A 25,787-nucleotide genomic window follows, 5' to 3' on the forward strand; every position below is an offset into this window, starting at 1 on the left:
CTGTGGGGGGGGGTAGAGGAAATTACTGTGGGGGGTGTTGAGGGGGATGTAAAGGGGGGTAGAGGACATGGCTGTGGTTTGGGAGTGTGTGAATGAAGGGGGGCAGAGGACATGGCTGTGGTGTGGGAGTGTGTGAATGAAGGGGGGCAGAGGACATGGCTGTGGGGGGTATTGAGGGAGATGTAAAGGGGGGTAGAGGGGATGGCTGTGGTTTGGGAGTGTGTGAATGAAGGCGGGCAGAGGACATGGCTGTGGGGGGTATTGAGGGGGGTGTAAAGGGGGGTAGAGGACATGGATGTGTTGTGGGAGTGTGTGAATGAAGGGGGGCAGAGGACATGGCTGTGGGGGGTGTTGAGGGGGATGTAAAGGGGGTAGAGGACATGGCTGTGGTGTGGGAGTGTGTGACAGAAGGGGGGTAGAGGACATGGCTGTGGTGTGGGAGTGTGTGAATTAAGGGGGGCAGAGGACATGGCTGTGGGGGGTGTTGAGGGGGATGTAAAGGGGGGTAAAGGACATGGCTGTGGTGTGGGAGTGTGTGAATGAAGGGGGGCAGAGGACATGGCTGTGGGGGGTGTTGAGGGGGATGTAAAGGGGGGTAGAGGACATGGCTGTGGTGTGGGAGTGTGTGACAGAAGGGGGGTAGAGGACATGGCTGTGGTGTGGGAGTGTGTGAATTAAGGGGGGCAGAGGACATGGCTGTGGTGTGGGAGTGTGTGACAGAAGGGGGGTAGAGGACATGGCTTTGGTGTGGGAGTGTGTGAATTAAGGGGGGCAGAGGACATGGCTGTGGTGTGGGAGTGTGTGACAGAAGGGTGGTAAAGGACATGGCTGTAGTGTGGGAGTGTGTGAATGAAGGGGGGCAGAGGACATGGCTGTGGGGGGTATTGAGGGGGATGTAAGGGGGGGGGGGGTAGAGGGGATGGCTGTGGTTTGGGAGTGTGTGAATGAAGGGGGCAGAGGACATGGCTGTGGGGGGTATGGAGGGGGGTGTAAAGGGGGGTAGAGGACATGGATGTGTTGTGGGGTGTGAAAATGAAGGGGGGCAGAGGACATGGCTGTGGGGGGTATTGAGGGGGGTGTAAAGGGGGTAGAGGACATGGATGTGTTGTGGGAGTGTGTGAATGAAGGGGGGGTAGAGGATATGGCTGTGGGGGAATGTGAAGGGGGCACAGAATACGGCTGTGAATAAAGAGGGTGGTGTGATGTGAAGGGTGGTTCAGCAAACTCTGAGCTCCGGCAAAATGGCAGCCTCCAGCAAGAAGAAACAGGAACAATGCTGGGGGCAATTTACCACCACATACAATAATTTTGGTAGCCCAATTATTAATGTGGAATGTATGTTCCTTGCTAAAAAGCATTCTTTTTTTATCGAGTTGGTATGGATAAAGTTCCACTTTAAGTGTATATACATTAATAGAGGCAAGCCTACTAGCAAATATATATCACTCACATCCCATTGTGAAAATCATTGCTGAAATTCATCTAATTGTTGGAATTAATTCAAACTAGTACTTGTAAAAAAGTGATGATATTATATAAAATTATATTATATTATATTATATTATATTATATTATATTATATTATGTTATATTATATTATATTATATTATATTATATTATATTACATAACATTTGTACTAATACCCTGTTTGTCTGTTTTCTTTAGTGGCTGCTGTAGGAAAAACTGGTAAGTGAACATTCCTTTTTTAGCCTGTAAAAGAGGGCAGTGTGAGGTGAAAGCTTGCAATACAATATGTTTAATTAGCCAAGAAAACACCCCCTAGGCTCACATTCAACCCTTTGATTGCCCCTGGGTTAACCCCTTCCCTGCCAGTGTCATTATTACAGTGACAGTACATATTTTTAGCACTGATTACTCTAGTAATGTCACTGATCCAAAAGTGTCAAAAATGTCCGTTAGGGGCCCGATCTGTCCACCGCAATGTCGCAGTCCTGCTAAAAATCGCAGAATAAATAAATAAAAATAACATAAATCTTTCCCCTGGTCTATAGACGCGATAACTTTTACGCAAACCAATCAAGATACGCTTATTGGGATTTTTTTTTTTACCAAGAATATGTAGCAGAACACAAATTGTCCTAAAATGATGAAAAAAATTTGATTTTTAATTTTTCTTTTTTAACCACTTAAGCCCCGGAAGATTTTACCCCCTTCCTGACCAGGGGGTTTTTTGCGATTTTTTTACTGCGTGACTTTAACGGACAATTGCGCGGCCGTGCGACGCTGTACCTAAACGAATTTGACGTCCTTTTTTTTCCCCACAAACAGAGCTTTCTTTTGGTGGTATTTGATCACCTGTGCGATTTTTTGATCATGCGCTATAAACAAAAAAAGAGCGACAATTTTGCAAAAATAACAATGTTTTTCACATTTTTTTATATGAAATTCCCCCCAAAAAAAATGTAAAAATCAAAATTTTTTAACATTTTCGGCCAATTTGTTTTATGCTACCTATGTTTGGTAAAAAAAAATCGCAAAAAGCGTATTTTGATTGGTTTGCGCAAAAGTTATCGCGTTTACTAACAAAGGGAAAGGTTTTTGTCATTTTTGGTGTTTTTTTTTTTAACGAGTAATGGCGGCGATCTGCGATTTTTTTTTTGCGGGACTGCAACATTGCGGCGGACAGATCGGACCCTTGACTGACATTTTTGACACTTTTGGGGTTACCAGTGACATTACTGCAGTAATCAGTGCTATACATATGCACTGTTACTGCAAAAATGACACTGGCAGGGAAGGGGTTAACTGTATTGGACAGGGAGGGGTTAAGTGTGTCCTAGGGGCGTGTTTCTAACTGTGATGGGACATGGCTACTACTGTAAAAACAGAGACCAACGGTCCTACATAGTAGAACCTTCTGATCTCGGTTTTTACACAGGGGAGAATGACAGGCGGCTTGTTTACATAAGCCGCCCGCCTTTCTCCCGCTCTACCGACGATCGCAGTGTGACCGGTGGACATCGGGTCCGCCGGTCACACGCGCGGCCTCTCCAGTGAACGAGCCAGGGCGGGCGCGCGCCTCAGCGGGCACGCGCTCGCCCGCTATAGGCTCACAAACCGGTCACAGGCTAGTGACGTATATATACGTCACTTTGCCTGGCCGGGGCTGACCGCCGCAGTATATGTACTTGCGGCGGTCGGCAAGCGGTTAATAGCAGAAAGTGATATATATATATATATTTTTTTTTTCTTTTTTTTTTTTCAGAATTGTTGGTCTTTTTTTGTTTATAGTGCAAAAAATACAAAAAAGTGATAGCGGTGATCGTTCTCAGAAAGTGTGCCACATCCCTATGTAATGGTAAACTGTAGGAAAAATTCCCCTTAGAAATTGGGACTTTATAGGCACTTTAACAAATATACTGAAGTAGTATAAGAAACATTTTTATTATATCACAAGGATAAAAGCGTGGAATTGAGCGTTTTTCTTTCAGGAAGCCTGTGATTGCAGGAAAGAAAATCACTCAGCCTGTGGCTGAGGTCCTCCTTTCACCCCCCTCGTGAGATCTCAGGGGTTCATGCTGGGACTTGTAGTCCTTCAATTTTGGAGGGAGTCACATCTATTAACCACTTAACGACCAGCCACGTAGATCTACGTCGGCTGACTTTGAGTGGTTATGCCGGGATGATGCCTCTAGCTAGAGGCATCATCCCGGTACCGTTGTTTGAAGCCGACGGTCGGCTTTCCGTCGGTAACGACCGATGCGGCTCGGGAGCCGCTGGATCGTTACCCGGGGGGGGACGTCCCCCCCCTCCCGCCGCCTTCCGTGGCTTTGCTCGGGGCTCCCGTCCCACCGGGAGCCCCGACCACCCAGCCGGCACGTCCGCCGGCTGGATGGAGTCCCGATGAATGCCGGAAACGGCTTCGATCGGGTCTCCGATGACGTAACCCGGAGGCGCCGTCCATGACTTCACTTCCGGGTTACTGTGCTGCAAAAGGCGGCAGATTTGAAAAACGGCTGTATGCAAAAATGCCGTTTTCGGCGCTTTGCATACAAGGAAGTGTAATGGAGGGGTCTAGGGTCTTTTAGACCCTCGATCCCTCCATAAAGTGTACCTGTCACTGCATATTGGTGTCACAAGGGATGTTTACATTGCTTGTGACAGCAATAAAAGTGATCAGATTTTTTTTTTTTTTATAAAAACCTGTAATAAAGTTAAAAAAAAAGAAAATATAAATAGAAAAAAAAAAATGTAGCCGCCCCGTCACCGTTAGCTCGCGCACAAAAAAAAACGTATACGCAAGTCGAGCCGATAATGAAATCGCTGTTCAAACCACACATGTGAGGTATCGCCGCGATCGTCAGAGCGTGGGCAATAATTTAAAAAAAAGAGCTACACTCTACCTCTAAACTAGTAACCGTTAAATAAATTTAAAGCATCGCAGATTGAGATCTCTATTGACTGTAGTTTGTCGCCATCCCACGGGGGGGGCGCAATTTTAAACCGTAACATGTTGGGTATCTATTTACTCGGCATGACATCATCTTTCACAATATACAAAAAAATGGGCTAACTTTACTGTTTAGTATTTTTTAAATGCAGTGAAATGTGATTTTTCAAATTTTTTCCAAAAAAATGGCGTTTTAAAGACCGCTTCGCAAATATCGCGTGACAAAAAATTTTGCAATGACCGACATTTTATTCTCAAGAGTCTTTGCTAAAAAAATATATATATATAATGTTTGGGGGTTCTAAGTAGTTTTCTAGTAAAAAATACTGGTTTTAACTTGTAAACAAAAAGTGTCCGAAATAGGGCTGGGGGTAAAGTGGTTAAAAAGGGAGTGGGGCAAATTTACATAGGGGGGGGGGCGCCCAATTTTAGTCTTGCCTAGGGTAGCACAAAACCAAAATACACCACTGGGGGTATGTGCCATTAGGTGGGTATCGTATTTGCTTCCAGGACAGTACAAAACTACATGTTGGGCTGGTGACCCTGAGAGGAGATCCTCTCCTATTTAGAGATTACTCTAGAACCTGCGGTCAGTGACAGCTTTGGTTGTGTTGGCCTCCCTGGTCAAATTATTTCAGTCCTCTACTGATTTATTCTGCTTAAAAATTTTTATTGAAATGTCTTCTTGATAAATGACCCATCTTATGTGATATTTTGTAGGATCTGCAGCAAGGATTGTGTTGAAATTCAGTCCAAACTATAGTCCGATCTTCAAAGGAGAGAAAATTAAAATGACCTGTGATTCCCAGCCAAAGGAGAAAGAATATGACTTCTACTTTAACAATGGCTTCCTATCTAAAGGGAAATTTTATGAAATTGGAAGTGCTAACATCGGGCAGAGCGGAAATTACCATTGTCAGACCTCTGATGGTAGCAAAAGCGAAATGGTCACACTGAATGTGATTGAAGGTGAGCTAATCCAACATGCCAATGACTAATTGTACTTATTGCCACTTTAGTTGTCACTAACATACTGCTTTGTCACAGGGGAACATCTTCAGGGCAGAGAAAGCCCTGAGCTCTGGTTGGGAGACCCCATATGTGGCACAAAGAGTAACAAGATGTACCCCCATTTCTTGTCTCAGGGACAGTTGTGCAAGGCCAACCTTAGCCAAATGGCATAAAGGCTGATGAGTTCAGGCAGTGGCGGGACAAGGTCATCTAGTGCCCAGGTCGAAAATGCAAAACTGCACCCCCAGTGTTGGGAGGAGGCGATCGGGGGTGTAATATAACAGAAGAAACAGTCCTGAGCTGTCAGGGCTCCTGTAGGCTAAAGCTGGCAGTTGTGTTTACAGGCTACAGGAGCACTGCACTCAGGGCTTTTTCTCAGCGGGAACGCGGCGGAACGCAGTTGCGGCACCTCCAGGACTGAATGTATGTAATGGCAAAGGGTGCTGGAGGTGTGCTGCAGGGTCTGTTGATGCTGGTTGCTGGGGATCTAATGTCACTGGAGGGAATCTATTATTGCAGGGGGATCTGTTGCTGGGGAGATCTGTTGTTGCTGGCAGGGGATCTATTGTTGCTAAGGGTGGGTCTTAGGTTGCTGGGGGGTCAGTCGTCTCTGGGAGGGATCTACTGTTGAGGAAGAGGTCTACTGTTGCTGACTGCTGGAAGATCTGTTGTTGCTTCCGGGGGTCTATTGTTGCTGAGGAAGGGGGTGGTATTTTCTTGTAGGTGGTCCATTGTTGCTGGGGGGGGGGAATCTATTCTTCCAGAGGGTCTGCTGATGCTGGCTGCGAGGAGATCTGTTGTTGCTGCTAGGGAGGGGGGTGTTTTGTTGTGAGTGGTCCATTGTTGCTGGGGGGGGGGGGGGAATCTATTCTTCCAGAGGGTCTGCTGATGCTGGCTGCGAGGAGATCTGTTGTTGCTGCTAGGGAGGGGGGTGTTTTGTTGTGAGTGGTCCATTGTTGCTGGGGGGGGGGGGGGAATCTATTCTTCCAGAGGGTCTGCTGATGCTGGCTGCGAGGAGATCTGTTGTTGCTGATAGGGAGGGGGTGTTTTGTTGTGAGTGGTCCATTGTTTCTGGCTGCAGGGGATCTATTCTACTGCTTTTCTTGTTATCATTAACAAGCTCAATACAAATTAGTTAGTATCACAAATTTTACTGTATTATCTAAAAGGGGTGGTCTTGGTAGGTCGGTAATGGGTGGAACCAAGAAACAGTGCTCGGAGGTGGGTAGGGGCGGAGACAAGGGGTGACTTGAAAAGGGGGAGTTCCTGCACCTATTCTCTGAGAAAAAAAGCCCTGGCTGCACTGACAGGAAGGAGGAGCAGAAGGGAGAGAGAGAGCACAGCCCACCTCCTAATCCCAGCTCTCTCCTAAACACTTCTATACTTAGGAGTAGGCTGTGCTCTCTCTCCCCTCCTGCCAGTGTAGAGCTCCTGTGTCTCTGAGATTACTGCTTCTGGCTTCTGAATACAGGAGTGCTGCGCTGGCAGGAAGAGAGAGAACATAGCCTGCACCTCTTCCCTGCTCTCACCTTATCTCCTCGCTGGACTGACAGGAGTAGGGATCCTGCTGTCACTACTCTTCTCAGAACTTGAAACAGAAGGATGGTGCCTCTATACCTACAGTAACTCATTGTGTCCAAGGCAGCCGCCTCTCTGCCGTCCACCCCCTGTCCTGGCCCTGAGTTCAGGCCATGCTGGCTACGTCACTCATGATAAAAGTCTGGAGCCACCTGAAAAGTGCTACTTGGTGGTATATTTTGCCACTGATAAGTTTAATAGTCATTGACTGATCCTGCTGTATATTACTTAATATTGTGCTGGGATATGCTCTTGATGAAGGTCAGCATGATATATAATATGCTGGTTCTCAATCAGTGGTTCATATACTCCAGGGGGAAAATCTGAGAGGATCTGGGCTACCTCTTACAATAAGTTCTTCAACTGTTTAAAAAACAATAAATCATATTTAAACGTGTATATACCGTATTTTCACGACTATAAGGCGCACTGGATTATAAGGCGCAGTATCAGTTAATTGTTAAATTTCAAACTATTTTCATATATAAGGCGCACCGGATTATAAGGCGCACTTTTTTTTTTGGAACGTTGATCCGCGCGAGGTTTACTGGCAGGTGCTCATCGCGAACCCTCGGATGACAGTTCTGGCAGATACTTTATGCCAGGCATCCACTATCCACTGGCACACAGTGGCATAACTGGCCCGGCGTTGCCTCCCGGTCTTCGTGAAGGAGTGCTCTCCTTCCATCATCCAGTTTTCCCACGTGATTCGCAGTTTCGCCTTGAAGGAACGATTGACACTTATGTCCAGTGGTTGCCCCCCTTTGGTCAAACCAGTAAAACCGGTAAATTTTCAAACTATTTTCATATATAAGGCGCACCGGATTATAAGGCGCACAGCCGGATTTTGATCAAATTTTAGGATTTTCAGTGCGCCTTATCGTCCGAAAAATACGGGTAAATTAAATATCAACACAGGGTTATTCAAAAAGATGGAGCAGGTTTCAACTTTTTATTTCAAACAAACTGTAAGGGATAGAAGCACATTTTGCACATCACTGGGTAGGTTCAAAGTTTTATGGTCCGTGAGGTTGTATGCACATAACATAATCACTATGTGTTGCATGCAGTACTGGGACAGGTTTATCCAGTGCCCAGGGCAAGGATGCAGATTGCAGAACTGTGCCCTCCTCACATACTGCTAATTCAAGACATAGAATGAGTGTACTGCCCTGTGCTCATTCTCTGCCCCCTTGTGGAATGGCGACAAAATACGATACTTAAAAATCTCCATAGGCAACACTTTTTTATAAAATTTTTTTTACAAGTTACCTTTTTTACAGTTACGGCGGAGGCCTGCTGCTAAAATGATTGCTCTCGCTCTAGCGATCGTGGCAAAATCTCACATGTGTGGTGGCTTGAACACTGTTTACATTTGCAGGCGCCGCTTAAATATGCGTTCTCTTCTGCAATGATAGATAGTTTGTAGACGCAATAACTTTTGAGCAAACAAATCAATATACACTTAACACTTATTGGGATTTTTTTTTTTTTTTCTTATACCAAAAACATGTAGCAGAATATATATGTATATATATATATATATATATATATATATATATATATATATATATTTTGGCCTGAACTGATGAAGAAATTAGATGTTTTACATTTTTTATTTGGGAATGTTTTATAACAAAAAGTAAAAAATGTTTTGTTTTTTTGTTTTTTCAAAATTGTCGGGTTTTTTGTATAAAGCGTAAAAAATAAATACCGCAAAGGTGATCAAATACCACCAAAAGAAAGCTCTATTTGTGGGAAAAAAAAGGACATCAATTTTTTGGGCTACAGTGTCGCTTCACTGCGCAATTGTCAAGGAAACACAAAGGTGGATAGGAGCACCCATGGCAAGAACAGAGGCAAGAATTACAGCGATCTCACTGAGATCCCACTGTTGTAATATTCAAGACCTTTAGGAAGTCCATTTTCAATTGACGGTTGGGTGGGACATTTCCCGTTCAAGGTGGAGGACACACGACGTCCTCCTGGAACACGCAATTGTCAAGGAAACACAAAGGTGGATAGGAGCACCCATGGCAAAAACAGAGGCAAGAATTACTGCGCTCTCACTGAGATCCCACTGTTGTAATATTCAAGACCTTTAGGAAGTCCATTTTCAATTGACGGTTGGGTGGGACATTTCCCGTTCAAGGTGGAGGACACACGACGTCCTCCTGGAACACGCAATTGTCAAGGAAACACAAAGGTGGATAGGAGCACCCATGGCAAAAACAGAGGCAAGAATTACTGCGCTCTCACTGAGATCTCACTGTTGTAGTATTCAAGACCTTTAGGAAGTCCATTTTCAATTGACGGCTGGGCGGGACATTTCCCGTTCAAGGTGGAGGACACATGGCGTCCTCCTGGAACACTCCTCATGTACGCCCCACAGGCCGGGCTGCAATCTGTCACCGGCTGATTACTGATCAGTGTACCAGACCGTTCCTGGTAACATGTGATTGCTGTGACCAATCACAGCAGATCACAAGACAATTGTAAACAATGAATGGCATGAAAGAAAGCCATTCATTGTGTACCATTGTGTTGCTAGCTGTGATTGGTCAAAGTGATCACATGGTACAGAAAGGACCAATCACATAGTTACATAGTAGGTGAGGTTGAATAAAGACAACAGTCCATCCAGTTCAACCTGTGTAGGTGTGTGTGGCTGTAATCCTCTTGCATACCCCTGAATGTTCTTCTCCTTGAGATGTACATCTAATAGTCTTTTGAAAGCCACCATACTACCCGCAGAAACCACCTCTTGTGGTAGAGAATTCCACAATCTTGTAGCCCTAACAGTTAAGAACCCCCCACGTTGCCTGAGGTTAAAACGCTTCTCCTCTAATCGCATTGTATGCCCTCGAGTCCTCATGCAATCCCTTCGACTGAACAGCTTTTTTTCTAAGCTGAGATCCCCATTGAGATATTTAAAAATTGCTATCATGTCCCCCCTCAGGCGTCTCTTCTCCAAGGAGAATAAATCAAGCGATTGCAGCCGCTCTTCATAATCAAGGTCCTCCAATCCCCTAATTCGTTTAGTTGCCCTTCTCTGGACTCTCTCCAGCTCCAACACATCCCTCCTGAGGACCGGCGACCAGAACTGGACAGAATACTCCAGATGAGGTCGGACCAGAGTTTTATAAAGTGGAAGGATTATAGTCTTATCTCTGGAATACATCCCTTTCTTTATGCATGCTAATATTCTGCTAGCCTTGGCCGCTGCCGCTTGACATTGCATGCTGTTGCCTAGTCTATCATCTACCAAGACTCCCAGATCTTTCTCCATTTTTGATTTTCATATATAAGGCGCACCGGATTCACAGCCCATTTGTACCATGTGATTAGCTGTGGCCAATCACAGCTACTGCACATTGAATTAATCAGTTTCATTCTGAAAAAAATGGTTGCTTATACTAGTGAAATTCACTGCTATAAGCAATCTTAATGTGTAAAAAAAAATAAATCTTGATCACTTTCCCAGAGTGGTAATAATAAATAATAATAATAAAAAATAAAAAAAATGAAAACCACTTTTTTTTCATATATATACTGTCACCAGTCAGTGTCCCTGATCACCAGCACCACACCAGTTATATGATAATGCTGCACTTTACTGGTGACAGAAAGTAAAAAAAGAAAAAAAAAAAATTGTAAAAAAACGTTTTTTTTTTTAATTTCTTCATTTTCCAAAAAACTACGACAAAAAATTACAACGTCAAAAAACGTGCTATTCTTCCTACTAAATACCAGACTGTCTACTTTCCAGAAAGGGGTCATTTGGGGGATATCTGTACTGTCCTGGCGCTCTCAGGCCTCATGAAATCAGATAGACCATCAATAAATCAAAATTGATCAGTTTTCAGATATATACAGCCAACCTGTATTCTGCTACATTTCTCTGGTGAAAATATCCCAAATCAGTGTACATTATTTAGTCTGTAGGAAAGTTCTAGAGTTACAAACTATGGTATATATTTGGTACAGTATCTCACAAAAGTGAGTACACCCCTCACATTTTTGTAAATATATTATTATATCTTTTCATGTGACAACACTGAAGAAATTAAACTTTGCTACAATGTAAAGTAGTGAGTGTACAGCTTGTATAACAGTGTCAATTTGCTGTCCCCTCAAAATAACTCAACACACAGCCATTAATGTCTAAACCACTGGCAACAAAAGTGAGTACACCCCTAAGTGAAAATGTCCAAATTGGGCTCAATTAGCCATTTTCCCTCCCCGGTGTGACTCGTTAGTGTTACAAGGTCTCAGGTGTGAATGGGGAGCAGGTGTGTTACATTTGGCGTTATCGCTCTCACTCTCTCATACTGGTCACTGGACGTTCAACATGGCACCTCATGGCAAAGAATTCTCTGAGGATCTGAAAAAAAGAATTGTTGCTCTACATAAAGATGGCCTAGGCCAGTGATGGCGAACCTTGGCACCCCAGATGTTTTGGAACTACATTTCCCATGATGCTAATGCACTCTGAAGCATAGTTGAGCATCATGGGAATGGAGTGCCAAGGTTCGCCATCACTGACCTAGGCTATAAGAAGATTGCCAAGACCCTGAAACTGAGCTGCAGCACGGTGGCTAAGACCATACAGCGGTTTAACAGGACAGGTTCTACTCAAAACAGGCCTCGCCATGGTCGACCGAAGAAGTTGAATGCACGTGCTCAGCGTCATATCCAGAGGTTGTCTTTGGGAAATAGAAGTATGAGTGCTGCCAGCATTGCTGCAGAGGTTGAAGGAGTGGTGGGGTCAGCCTGTCAAAAATATGAGGGGTGTACTCACTTTTGTGAGATACTGTATATACCAAATATATACCATAGTTTGTAAGTCTATAACTTTCCTACAGACTAAATAATGTACACTGATTTGGGAATTTTTCACTAGAGAAATGTAGCAGAATACAGAATAAGGTTGGCCTAAATTTTTGAAGAAAGATTATTTATTTGCAAAATTTTATAAGAAAAAAAAAAAAAAGAAAAAAAGCATTTTTAGCAAAAAAAAAAACACCCAATGGTGGTTACCACCAAACAAATACAAATACAAATTAAAAAAAAATAGTTTGGGTAGTGTTGCATTACCACACAATTGTCATTCAAAGCTAAAAATTGGCCTGGGCAGGAAAGGGGGGGGAAAGTGCCCGGTATTGGAAACAGTTAAGATAGCAACTTTAGGTAGATTGATCCTAGGACACAACATCCTATATCAGGCAATGAGAGAGGAGTGGCACAGTGTGGTAAAAAGAAAAGATAACCAGTGCCGAGCCTGAGCCAAGTGGAGTCGTTTATCAGGGTGAAGGCGCTGGACACTCTTGACTTATCCTTTCTCTAATACACATCTTATATGATTCTGTATTCCAGGCCCGTTGATCCTGCAGACTGCACCCTATATTCATGAAGGTGATCGTTTGTTTCTGAGATGTCACAACTATTTTGGAATTACTGCAAAAAGGAGTAAATTTTACAAAAATAAAGCTGAACTAAAGGATTGGAGTGACGAGTCTCTGTTTTCTGTATCAGGCATTACCATGAATGCATCTGGTTCGTACAACTGTGTAAAAGAGTTATCTCAGGATTCCAGGACTATTGAACACTCAGCGAGTGCTTCCATAAAAGTCAAAGGTAAGGCCCGTATACTGAATTTGGGTGGAGCGAGGTTTTATCTCTTGCAGTGTTGCTACACTATATTACCAAAAATATTGGGACACCTGCCTTTACACACACATGAACTTTAATGGCATCCCAGTCTTAGTCTGTAGGGTTCAATATTGAGTTGGCCCACCCTTTTCAGCTATAACAGCTCCAAGTCTTCCGAGAAGGCATTCCACAAGGTTTAGGAGTGTGTCTATGGGAATGTTTGACCATTCTTCCAAAAACACATTTGTGAGGTCAGGTAAGGATGTTGGTGGGAAGGCCTGGCTCACAGTCTCTGCATAATTCATCCCAAATGTGTTCTATCAGGTTAAGGTTAGGACTGTTTGCAGGCCATTCAAGTTCCTCCACCATAAACTCGCTCATCCATGTCTTTAGGTACCTTGACACTATACATACTATAGGCTTTTGTCCCCTTTAACCACTTAAGCCCCGGAGGATTTGGCTGCTGAAAGACCAGGGGGGTATTTTGCGATTCAGCACTGCGTGACTTTAACGGACAATTGCGCAGTCGTGCGACACTGTACCTAAACGAATTTGACGTCCTTTTTTTCCCACAAACAGAGCTTTCTTTTGGTGGCATTTGATCACCTGTGCGATTTTTACTTTTTGCGCTATAAACAAAAAAAGAGCGTCAATTTTGCAAAAATAACAATATTTTTCAAATTTTTTTATATGAAATTCCCCCAAAAAAAAAATGTAAAAATCAAAATTTTTTAACATTTTCGGTCAATTTGTTTTATGCTACATATGTTTGGTAAAAAAAAATCGCAAAAAGCGTATTTTGATTGGTTTGCGCAAAAGTTATCGCGTTTACTAACAAAGGGAAAGATTTTTGTCATTTTTGTTGTTTTTTTTTTAACGCGTAATGGCGGCGATCTTCGATTTTTTTTGCGGTACTGCGACATTGCAGCGGACAGATCGGACCCTTGACTGACATTTTTGACACTTTTGGGGTTACCAGTGACATTACTACAGTAATCAGTGCTATACATATGCACTGTTACTGTAAAAATACACTGGCAGTGAAGGGGTTAACTTTATTTGAGAGGGAGGGGCTGTGTGTGTCCCTAGGGGCGTGATTCTAACTGTGATTGGCTGTGGCTAGAGCTGTAGGACCAATGATCAACGGTCCTACATAGTAGAACCGTATGATCATGGTTCCTACACAGGGGAGAATGACAGGCAGCTTGTTTACACAAGCTCCCTGCCTTACTCCCTCTCCCCTGACGATCGCTGAGTGAGCGGCGGACATCGGGTCCGCCGGTCACACGCGCGGGGGGGGTCCGTGACCACGTGGGAGCGGGAGCGTGCCTCCGGCGGCGCGCGCTCGCTCCCCAGAGCCTCACAGGCTAGTGACGTACCGATACGTCACTCTGCCTGTGAGGGGCTGACCGCCGCAGTATATGTATGTGCGACGGTCGGCAAGTGGTTAATGGGCATAAGACATCCTTTCGGTCCCTTTGGTGGAGCACCATTGCATCCACATTCTATGCTTGGGAATGGCAGCACAAGGAATGTTGGTTTGGATAGTCCAGTGTCCTATTGGTCCAATCTTCTTTTAGGGGGTCTTGATTATCAGCGCTTGGACTTTTTGTACTTAAATATTGAGTTGGCCCACCCTTTGCAGCTATAACAGCTTCAACTCTTCTGGGAAGGCTGGCCACAAGATTTAGGAGTGTGTCTAAGGGAACGTTTGACCATTCTTCCAGAAGCGCATTTGTGAGGTCAGGCCCTGATGTTGGCAAGAAGGCCTGGCTCACAGTCTCTGCATAATTCCTCCCAAAGGTATTCCATCAGGTTGAGGTCAAGACTGTGTGAAGGCCAGTCAAGTTCCCCCACCATAAACTCACTCATCCATCTCTTTATGGACCTTGACACTATACATACTATACATACTATGTAAAAGGCTTTTGTCCCCTTTATTGGGCATAAGACATCCTTCTGGTCCCTTTGGTGGTGTTATAAGATGGTAATCCCTTTTTCCAAACAGTCTCTTCCTCTTTGGATCAATCAGATAATATCCCTTTAAGGCACTCTCCAGCTTTCTCCTCCACTCCACACATTAAAAACCAGTAAGACGTGCCACAAATATCCAGCATATATAATTACTGTGCTCCTTTAATACACAAAACAATTCTCCAGTGCATTTTACCAGTCCTTCGCTTTTTCCGAACGCTGTGACGTCATCCAGTAAGCCCCCACCCCTATGTGTTTCGTCATCTGAGTCATGTGACTTCATCAGGGAAATCTCTCGTAAAGCCTAACACTAACTTTTGTTCCCTATTTTACTACCCTCATCCTACCTGTCCTGCATACTGTGTATTAAAAAGATCTGTATACTCACCTTTTCATTTAATTTACTCCGATCATGTGATTCTGCAGCATCAGCTATCCTGTGTAAGAGAGCATTTTGACAATGATTGTGAGTGGTGACGTTACCCATAGCTTTCATGGCCAAGCCGTTGTCATCGCTCCCTGCTCTCCCCTGCAGCTGCCGCTAACTTATGTCCATATGAGGAGTTTTTATGGTTTGTAGGCCTATTTATTCCTAGCAGAGTTGGAATCCAAGGAGCTAATCAATTTAGCTCCAGGATGCATTTCTCAAAGCTAATTTTACCTTTAGTCACCCTTCAGATGGGTTAATACCATTACCCTAATTTCAGCAGTAATAGTCTTCCCTATTGTAAACTTTTTTTTTTCATTTCTTTCTCTATGATTCGTCTATTTGTTCCATTTTTACTGTTATGAAACCCTCATATCAGCAGCAGACTTAGTTACAAAAGGGTGAACAGTTTTTGGAGCCCCCAGTTAACTATTGCCTGGGTGCAAATACACAGACAGACAGACAGACAGACTATTGGGACACATGCCTTTATATGTATATGAACTTTGATGGCATCCCAGGTTTAGTCTATAGGGTTCAATATTGGGTTGGCCCACCCTTTGCAGCTATAACAGCTCCAACTCTTCTGGGAAGGCTGTCCACAAGGTTTAGGAGTGTGTCTATGGGAATGTTTTACCACTCTTCCAGAAACACATTTGTGAGGTGAGGCACTAATGTTGGACAAGAAGGCCTGGCTCGCATTCTCCCCTCTAATTCATCCCAAAGGTGTCCTATTGCAGTGGTCCTCAACCCTGGCCTACAGGGCCCACTAACAGGCCAGATTTTAGGTATTACCTTGGGGAGATGCAGACTAGAGTACTGCAATCACTGACCAGCAAATGATATCACCTGGGATTTATTTCAGTTATCTTGAAAATCTGGCCTGTTAGTGGGCCCTGTAGGCCAGGGTTGAGGACCACTGTCCTATTGGGTTGAGGTCAGGTCTCTGTGCAGGCCAGTCAAAATTCTCCACCCCAAAATCACTCATCCATGTCTTAATAGACCTTGCTTTGTGCACTGGTTTAAATCATTTGGTGGAGGGGGGATTATGGTGTGGGGTTGTTTTTCAGGGGTTGGGCTTGGCCTCTTAGTTCCAGTGAAGGGAATTCTCAAGGCTTCAGCATACCAAGACAGTTTGGACAATTTAATGCTCCCAACTTTGTGGGAACAGTTTGGGGATGGCCCCTTTCTTTTCCAATGTGACTGCGCACCAGTGCACAAAGCAAGGTCCAGAAAGAAATGTATGCTGAAGCCTTAAGAACTAAGGGGCCAAGCCTAACCCCTGAAAAACAACCCCACACCATAAGCCCTCATCCACCAAATGATTTAGACCAATGCACAAATCAAGGTCCATAAAGACATGGATGAGCAAGTTTTGGGTGGAGGAACTTGACTGGCCTGCACCTTAACCCGATAGAACACCTTTGGTATGATATATGCAGAGACTGCGAGCCAGGCCTTCTCGCCCAATATCAGTGCCTGACCTCACAAATGCGCTTCTGGAAGAATAGTCAAACATTCCCATAGACACACTCCTAAACCTCACGGACAGCTTTCCCAGAAGAGTTGAAGCTGTTATAGCTGCAAAGGGTGGGCCACCTCAAAATTGAAGCCTATAGACTGAACCTGGGATGCCATTAAAGTTCATGTGCGTGTAAAGGCAGGCGTCTCAATAGTCTCTCTGTCTGTCTGTCTATTTGCACCCGGGCAATAGTTAATTGGGGGCTCCAAAAACTGTTCACCCTTTTGTGACTGTGTCTGCTGCTGATATGAGGATTTCATAAGAGTCAAAATGGAACAAATAGATGAATGAAAGGGTGGGCAAACTCAATACTGAACCTTATGGACTAAGACTGGGAATGCCAAGTTCATATGTGTGTAAAGGCAGGCGTCCCAATACTTTTAACAATATAGGATAGATAGATAGATAGATAGATAGATAGATAGATAGATAGATAGATAGATAGATAGATAGATAGATAGATAGATAGATAGATAGATAGATAGATAGATAGATAGATAGATAGATAGATAGATAGATAGATAGATAGATAGATAGATAGACTGCAGCATTATGAAGAAAGCCTCTGGGTCGATGTAACAGTAGAAGGGGTCCCTGAACCCACCAAACACACATCTATTGTAAATGGGTCCCTAAGTCCCAAAAGGGCCCTTGTGAAGCTGCACAGTCTGCAAATATGTTCTGTCCGTCCCTTCCTCATATTCATTTGCAATGTTTAATTCTTTCTCTATGCTTGTCTTTGGACATAGCAGGGTAACGTATTGCTTGTTCTGTGAAACCTTGATGAGCCAGCTGTTGCTTCCATAATACTTGAGATTTGCAGCCCCTTTGAGATTACAGTCCTGTTCCCTGATATGAGTAGGAAATTGGTCATTAAGGATGAATGACTCACATGATAGTTCCTGCAACTTGAGCACTCCTTGTTTTTTCCGAGCAAACCATTTTTCCTTGAGCTTCTCCATGACTGATGCCAAAAGTCTTTCTTGTGTTTCTGTAATAGGGTGTTACCAGCTGGCACACAGTGTGGGACACACTCACACACTTGGCCAATTGAATAGTGGTCATGGTCACACTTGGGAATAGGGTAGCACAAACATACAGTAGATGGGAAACACTGGCAGGCTTTGTACATACAAGCTTCACTATGTGAACGGAATATTTGCAAAGCTGTCATCAAATTTCACGTTGCTTTGTTGAAGTCTTTAAAGCCAACTTCAGCTCCAGTATTGGGATACTGAACACAGATCTTAATGGCAGAGCTGATTGTCCTTTAAACAAACTGCTAGCAGACTTCAATAGGCTTTTAACGGGCTTTAAGTAATGCTGATGTTTACTGGTGTCTAGTACTGAAGCCTGCTAGCATTTTGTTTAAAGTACTGGCACTATTCTTCCCAATTACACCAATGATGGGGCACTATTCTTTCCAATTACACCAATGATGGGGCACCATTCTTCCCAATTACACCAATGATGGGGCACCATTCTTCCTAATTACACCAATGATGGGGCACTATTCTTCCCAATTTCACCAATGATGGGGCACTATTCTTTCCAATTACACCAATGATGGGGCACTATTCTTCCCAATTACACCAATGATGGGGCACCATTCTTCCCAATTACACCAATGATGGGGCACTATTCTTTCCAATTACACCAATGATGGGGCACCATTCTTCCCAATTACACCAATGATGGGGCACCATTCTTCCTAATTACACCAATGATGGGGCACTATTCTTCCCAATTACACCAATGATGGGGCACTATTCTTTCCAATTACACCAATGATGGGGCACCATTCTTCCCAATTACACCAATGATTGGGGCACTATTCTTACCAATTACACCAATGATGGGCCACTATTCTTTTCAATTACACCAATGATGGGGCACTATTCTTCCAAATTACACTAATGATGGGGCACTATTCTTTCCAATTACACCAATGATGGGGCACCATTCTTCCCAATTACACCAATGATGGGGCACTATTATTCCCAATTACACCAATGATGGGGCACCATTCTTCCCAATTACATCAATGATGGGGCACTATTCTTTCCAATTACACCAATGATGGGGCACCATTCTTCCCAATTTCACCAATGATGGGGCACTATTCTTTCCAATTACACCAATGATGGGGCACTATTCTTTCCAATTACACCAATAATGGGGCACTATTAATCCCAATTACACCAATGATGGGGCACCATTCTTCCCAATTACACCAATGATGGGGCACTATTCTTCCCAATTACACCAGTGATGGGGTACTATTCTTTCCAATTACACCAATGATGGGGCACCATTCTTCCCAATTACACCAATGATGTGGCACCATTCTTCCCAAGTATACCAATGATGGGGCACCATTCTTCCCAATTACACCAATGATGGGGCACTATTCTTCCTACTTACACCAATGACAGAGCACTATTTCTACCATTGACACCAACAATGGGGCTCCATTCCTCCCACTAATACCAATGGCGGGGCACTATCTCTCCCGATGACACCAATAATGGGGCACTATTTTTCCCATTGACACCAACAAGGGGGCACTATTTCTCCCACTCATACCAATGATGGGGCACTATTCCTTCCACTGAAACCAATGACGGGGCACTATTCATCCCACTGGTACCAATGATGGGGCTCTATTCCTTCCACTGGCATCAATGATGGAGCACTATTCCTCCCACTGACACCAGCAATGGGGAACTATAACTTCCACTGACACCAGCAATGGGGAACTATAACTTCCACTGATATCGATGATAGGGCACTTATTGCTAGGACACAGAAAATGTTGGATGCTCGCTCCCAGAAGAAAAAAACTATTGTTTTTCACGTCCTAGAAACAAGACAGGACATGGGGGTTGCTAACTGGGAGTTTGGGGCCAGGCTTCCTAGGGGGTCTAAATGGCCTACAAGTTTGACAACAAAATGAATGAACATTTTATGAAGCTGTACTTCTTGTTATCTGTTTGGGCCATTTGACTGCATAGGCTATTTTACTGAAAACAGTGAATTTAGCCTGTGTATATATATATATGTATATATATAAATATACAGTATATATATATATATATATATATATATATATATATATACTGTATATATATATATATATATATATATATATATATATATATATATATATATATATATATATATATATATATATATATATACAGTACATGTATAGTGGATATGCTAAAAGTGGTTGTAAACCTTAGACATGAAATATGAACAAAGCATATCCCTCTACAGCAGGGATAGTGAATTTAAATTCATGGAGGTCCGGTCCCTAAAATTTTCTTCTGGTTGAGGTCCGAAACTCAAGTCTGTGCCATGAAAGATTGTACGCTTCTACTTTCCTTTTTTTGGCACAGCCACGCTCTATGATTCTTTTCTTACTGTTTTCTCCACACGCTCTGGCAATACTCTGTAGATGTCCCCAATAGTGTTCCCCCTTACATCAGGTGCCCCTACCAAAGTGATTCTTTACATTGGGTCCCCCATAAAACAGTTGTCACTGTTAGGGTACCCTATTATATCAGATGTCCCCATCAAAGTGCCCCCTTACATCAGGTTTCTTCATCATCAGGCCCCCTTACATTAGGTGCCATCATCAGAGTGCCCCCTTACATCATTTCTCCCCATCAAATCAGGTCAGAGTGCTCCTTTATATCAGGTGTCCCCATCAGTGTGCCCCCTTACATCCGGTGTCCTCATCAGTGCCCCTTTACATCAGGCGATGCCATCACAGTGCCACCTTACATCAGGTATTGAGATCAGTGTGCCCCCTTACATCAGGTGTCCTCATCAAAGTGCCACGTTACATCAGGTGTCCTCATCAGAGTGCCACGTTACATCAGGTGTCCTCATCAGAGTGCCACGTTACATCAGGTGTCCCCATCAGAGTGCCACGTTACATCAGGTGTCCTCATCAGAGTGCCACGTTACATCAGGTGTCCTCATCAAAGTGCCACATTACATCAGGTGTCCTCATCAAAGTGCCACATTACATCAGGTGTCCCCATCAAAGTGCCACATTACATCAGGTCTCCTCATCAAAGTGCCGACTTACATCAGGTGTCCTCATCAAAATGCCACCTTACATCAGGTGTCCTCATCAGAGTGCCACGTTACATCAGGTGTCCTCATCAAAGTGCCACCTTACATCAGGTGTCCTCATGAAAGTGCTAAGTTACATCAGGTGTCCTCATGAAAGTGCCACGTTACATCAGATGTCCTCTTTAAAGTGCCACGTTACATCAGGTGTCCTCATCAAAGTGCCACGTTACATCAGGTGTCCTTATCAAAGTGCCACCTTACATCAGGTGTCCTCATCAAAGTGCCACCTTACATCAGGTATCCTCATCAAAGTGCCACGTTACATCAGGTGTCCTCATCAAAGTGCCACCTTACATCAGGTGTCCTCATCAAAGTGCCAGATTACATTAGGTGTCCTTATCAAAGTGCCACCTTACATCAGGTGTCCTCATCAAAGTGCCACGTTACATCAGGTGTCCTCATCAAAGTGCCACCTTACATCAGGTGTCCTCATGAAAGTGCCACCTTACATCAGATCTCCTCATCAGAGTGCCACGTTACATCAGGTGTCCTCATCAAAGTGCCACGTTACATCAGGTGTCCTCATCAAAGTGCCACGTTACATCAGGTGTCCTTATCAAAGTGCCACCTTACATCAGGTGTCCTCATCAAAGTGCCACCCTACATCAGGTCTCCTCATCAAAGTGCCACGTTACATCAGGTGTCCTCATCAAAGTGCCACCTTACATCAGGTGTCCTCATCAAAGTGCCACCTTACATCAGGTGTCCTCATCAAAGTTCCACGTTACATTAGGTGTCCTAATCAGAGTGCCACCTTATATCAGGTGTCCTCATCAAAGTGCCACGTTACATCAGGTGTCCTCGTCAAAGTGCCACGTTACATCAGGTGTCCTTATCAAAGTGCCCCCTTAACATATGTGCCCATCAGCATGCCCCTTATTTTATGTTAAGGGGCACTCTGATGAAGTTGTAAACCTCAGAAATAAAAAATAAAAAAATAAAAAACCTGAAAGACAAAGGCATAATGAGCTAGTATGCATGGCATACTAGCTCATTATGAAATAACAACAAAAAATAATAAACTGTAAATATTTACCCTGTGACATTTGTGTTTTACAGAACTGTTCTCAGTCCCTGTAATCCGTGTGACTCCAAACCCAGCAAGAGAAGGTGAAATTGTGAGTCTAACATGCCACACAACTTTTTCAACATACAAACTGAAATTAGAACTGTTGTATGGTTTCTACAAAGATGGAGAGATCATTCAAATATTCAGCCCAGCTAATCAATATGTCATTCCGGCCGGTAAACCCAAGCGTTCTGGGAAGTATTCCTGTGGTGTCGCACCTAAAACTAGCACTTTGACAAAGAAAAGCGAAGCAATATATCTAAAAAGTAAGTATGTATCTTTGGTATTTTGGAATTTGTAGATAGCGTGAAGCAGGGGTGTCAAACTCAATTTCATCGAGGGGTGCGCTGGGTACAGAGTGCAGAGTTCAGGATTACACTATGTACAGAGAGTAGGGTTCAGGATTACACTACGTGCAGAGTGTAGGGTTCAGGGGTGCGCTATGTACAGGGTGCAGAGTTCAGGATTACACTCTGTGCAGAGTGTAGGGTTATGTACAAAGTGCAGAGTTCCGGATTGCACTACGTGCAGAGTGTAGGGTGCTCTATGTACAGAGTGCAGAGTTGAGGATTACAGTACGTACAGAGTGTATGGTTCAGGAGTATTAATGTACAGGGTGCAGAGTTCAGGATTACACTACGTGCAGAGTGTAGGGTTCAGGAATGCGTTATGTACAGGGTGCAGAGTTCAGGATTACCCACTTTACCACTGAGTACCGTAGTACTACTGCGGCAAAGTGGCTCGTTATCGTCTGACGACGTAGACCTACGTCGTCAGACACTCCCCCTTCTCGGCGGCGCGCGCGCACCGCCGGAGGCTCGCTCCCGCTGTTTTCAGTCACAGCGGGAGTCGGGCCAGGGGAGGAGCAGCAGCGATCGCCGCCCCTCTTCCCCGATCGTCGGGGATCTAGTGTGGAGATCCGCCCGCCTGTGTAAACACAAGCGGGCGGATCTCCTAAGTGACAGGCAGGGTCAGATTGCAGGGTTCAGCATAGCTGAACCCTGGATCTGTCCTTCTGTCACATAGTCACCTCCCCCCACACGTTAGTAAGCACCAGGCATACATTAACCCCTCCCTCTCCAATAAAATTAACCCCTTCCCTGCCAGTGTCATTTTTACAGTAACAGTGCATATATATAGCACTGATTACTGCAGTAATGTCACTGGTACCCCCAAGAGTGTCAAAAATGTCAGTCAAGGGTCCGATCTGTCCGCCGCAATGTCGCAGTCCCGCAAAAAAAATCGCAGATCGCCGCCATTACGCGTTAAAAAAAAAAACACCAAAAATGACAGAAATCTTTCCCTTTGTTAGTAAACGCAATAACTTTTGCGCAAACCAATCAAAATACGCTTATTGTGATTTTTTTTTACCAAACATAGGTAGCAGAAAACAAATTGGCCAAAAATTTAAAAAAAAATTTGATTTTTACATTTTTTTGGGGGGGAATTTCATATAAAAAAATGTTAAAAATATTGTTATTTTTTCAAAATGTACTCTCTTTTTTTGTTTATAGCGCAAAAAGTAAAAATCGCATAGGTGATCAAATACCACCAAAAGAAAGCTCTATTTGTGGGGAAAAAAGGACTTAAATTTCGTTTGGGTACAGCGTCGCACGACCGTGCAATTGTCAGTTAAAGTCGCACAGCGCCGAATCGCAAAAAGTGGCCCAGACGTAAGACAGCAAAATGCTCTAGTGGTAAAGTGGTTAAAATACGTTCAGAGTGTAGGGTTCAGGAGTGTGTTATGTACAAAGTGCAGAGTTCAGGATTACACTACATACAGAGTGTAGGGTGCAGGGGTGCGTTATGTACAAAGTGCAGAGTTCAGGATTACACTACGAACAGAGTGTATTGTTCAGGGGTGCGTTATGTACAGAGTGCAGAGTTCAGGATTACACTACATACAGAGTGTAGGGTTCAGGGGTGCATTATGTACAGGGTGCAGAGTTCAGGATTAAAATACGTGCAGAGTGTAGGGTTCAGGAGTGTGTTATGTACAAAGTGCAGAGTTCAGGATTACACTACATACAGAGTGTAAGGTTCAAGGGTGCGCTGGGTACAGAGTGCAGAGTTCAGGATTACACTACGAACAGAGTGTAGGGTTTAGGGGTGCGTTATGTACAAAGTGCAGAGTTCAGAATTACACTACATGCAGAGTGTAGTGTTCAGGGGTGCATTATGTACAGAGTGCAGAGTTCAGGATTACACTACATACAGAGTGTAGTGTTCAGGGGTGCGTTATGTACAGAGTGCAGAGTTCAGGATTACACTACGCACAGAGTGTAGGGTTCAGGGGTGCATTATGTACAGCGTGCAGAGTTCAGGACTAAACTAGGTACAGAGTGTAGGGTTCAGGGGTGCGTTATGTCCAGAGTGCAGAGTTCAGGATTAAAATACGTGCAGAGTGTAGGGTTCAGGAGTGTGTTATGTACAAAGTGCAGAGTTCAGGATTACACTACATACAGAGTGTAGGGTTCAGGGTTGCGCTGGGTACAGAGTGCAGAGTTCAGGATTACACTATGAACAGAGTGTAGGGTTCAGGAGTGTGTTATATACAAAGTGCAGAGTTCCGGATTGCACTACGTGCAGAGTGTAGGGTTCAGGGGTGCGCTGGGTACAGAGTGCAGAGTTCAGGATTACACTACATACAGAGTGTAGTGTTCAGGGGTGCGTTATGTACAGAGTGCAGAGTTCAGGACTAAACTAGGTACAGAGTGTAGGGTTCAGGGGTGCGTTATGTCCAGAGTGCAGAGTTCAGGATTAAAATACGTGCAGAGTGTAGGGTTCAGGAGTGTGTTATGTACAAAGTGCAGAGTTCAGGATTACACTACATACAGAGTGTAGGGTTCAGGGTTGCGCTGGGTACAGAGTGCAGAGTTCAGGATTACACTATGAACAGAGTGTAGGGTTCAGGAGTGTGTTATATACAAAGTGCAGAGTTCCGGATTGCACTACGTGCAGAGTGTAGGGTTCAGGGGTGCGCTGGGTACAGAGTGCAGAGTTCAGGATTACACTACGAACAGAGTGTAGGGTTCAGGGGTGCGTTATGTACAAAGTGCAGAGTTCAGGATTACACTACATACAGAGTGTAGTGTTCAGGGGGTGCGTTATGTACAGAGTGCAGAGTTCAGGATTACACTACGTACAGAGTGTAGGGTTCAGGGGTGCATTATGTACAGCGTGCAGAGTTCAGGACTAAACTAGGTACAGAGTGTAGGGTTCAGGGGTGCGTTATGTCCAGAGTGCAGAGTTCAGAATTAAACTACGTGCAGAGTGTAAAACGCCTATGCCACTTGGAGCTCCTAAAAGCTCTATGTGTGCATGAGGCCATAGAATAACATGGATGGGCGTTCTGCAGCTGCAAAAAAAATGTCTGACGCTGCTAACAGCAGCTCCAAAAGCGTCCAGTGTGCATGAGGCCTAAGAACAGAGGGAATGTGATCTCTTATAAAAAGAAAAAAGAGAAAAAGGTATTTATAATGTATTTTTTATATTTCTACAAAAAATGTTTTGCCTTTCATTTCTATTTTAGGCTGAATGGGTTGTTTTACAAGGTCGGCGTTTACTATCACTTTAAGTTACTTTAAATATATAAATACACTTTTTTCTTTTTTTTTTCAGGTTCTAAGGCAGCGCTTACACAGAACATTGTCGGACTGGCACTATATGAGTGTATATTGATGATGTCTTTCATGCTAATCTTTATCACATAATTCTATAAAAAGACAACCAAACAAAAAAAGACACCTATAAAACACCTAATGAATCATTTTTTTTTTTTTTTTTTTTTTTTTTAGAGCTTTTTTAATTAACATTTTGCCATATATAGGTTTTAACTGCATGAATTAGTTGTACTAAAGTGATTAGGGCTAAACCGTTATTTTATTTTATTTTATTTTTTTTTTATTTTTATTTTTAAACCGTTATTTTATTTTATTTTTTTTATTTTTTATTTTTTAAACCGTTATTTTATTGATTTTTTTTTTTTTGTTTTTT

At 43.6% G+C, this 25,787-nt stretch overlaps 1 protein-coding gene across 1 annotated transcript in view; it reads left to right on the top strand.

The window, feature by feature from the left end:
• Window positions 1-25,504, top strand: part of LOC309569103 (high affinity immunoglobulin gamma Fc receptor I-like) — a gene marked incomplete at its 3' end in the record, with an annotated part of 46,892 nt that extends 21,388 nt beyond the window's left edge. The window contains exons 2-6 of the mRNA XM_082274867.1: window positions 1,667-1,687; window positions 5,133-5,381; window positions 12,378-12,638; window positions 21,782-22,057; window positions 25,413-25,504. Coding sequence (XP_082130993.1) covers window positions 1,667-1,687; window positions 5,133-5,381; window positions 12,378-12,638; window positions 21,782-22,057; window positions 25,413-25,504 — 899 coding nt within the window. The remainder of the gene's footprint in view (window positions 1-1,666; window positions 1,688-5,132; window positions 5,382-12,377; window positions 12,639-21,781; window positions 22,058-25,412) is intronic.
• Window positions 25,505-25,787: the final 283 nt, after the last annotated feature.

This window comes from Pelophylax lessonae, assembly GCF_965119305.1.
Source record: "Pelophylax lessonae genome assembly, chromosome: 13".
NCBI lineage: Eukaryota > Metazoa > Chordata > Amphibia > Anura > Ranidae > Pelophylax > Pelophylax lessonae.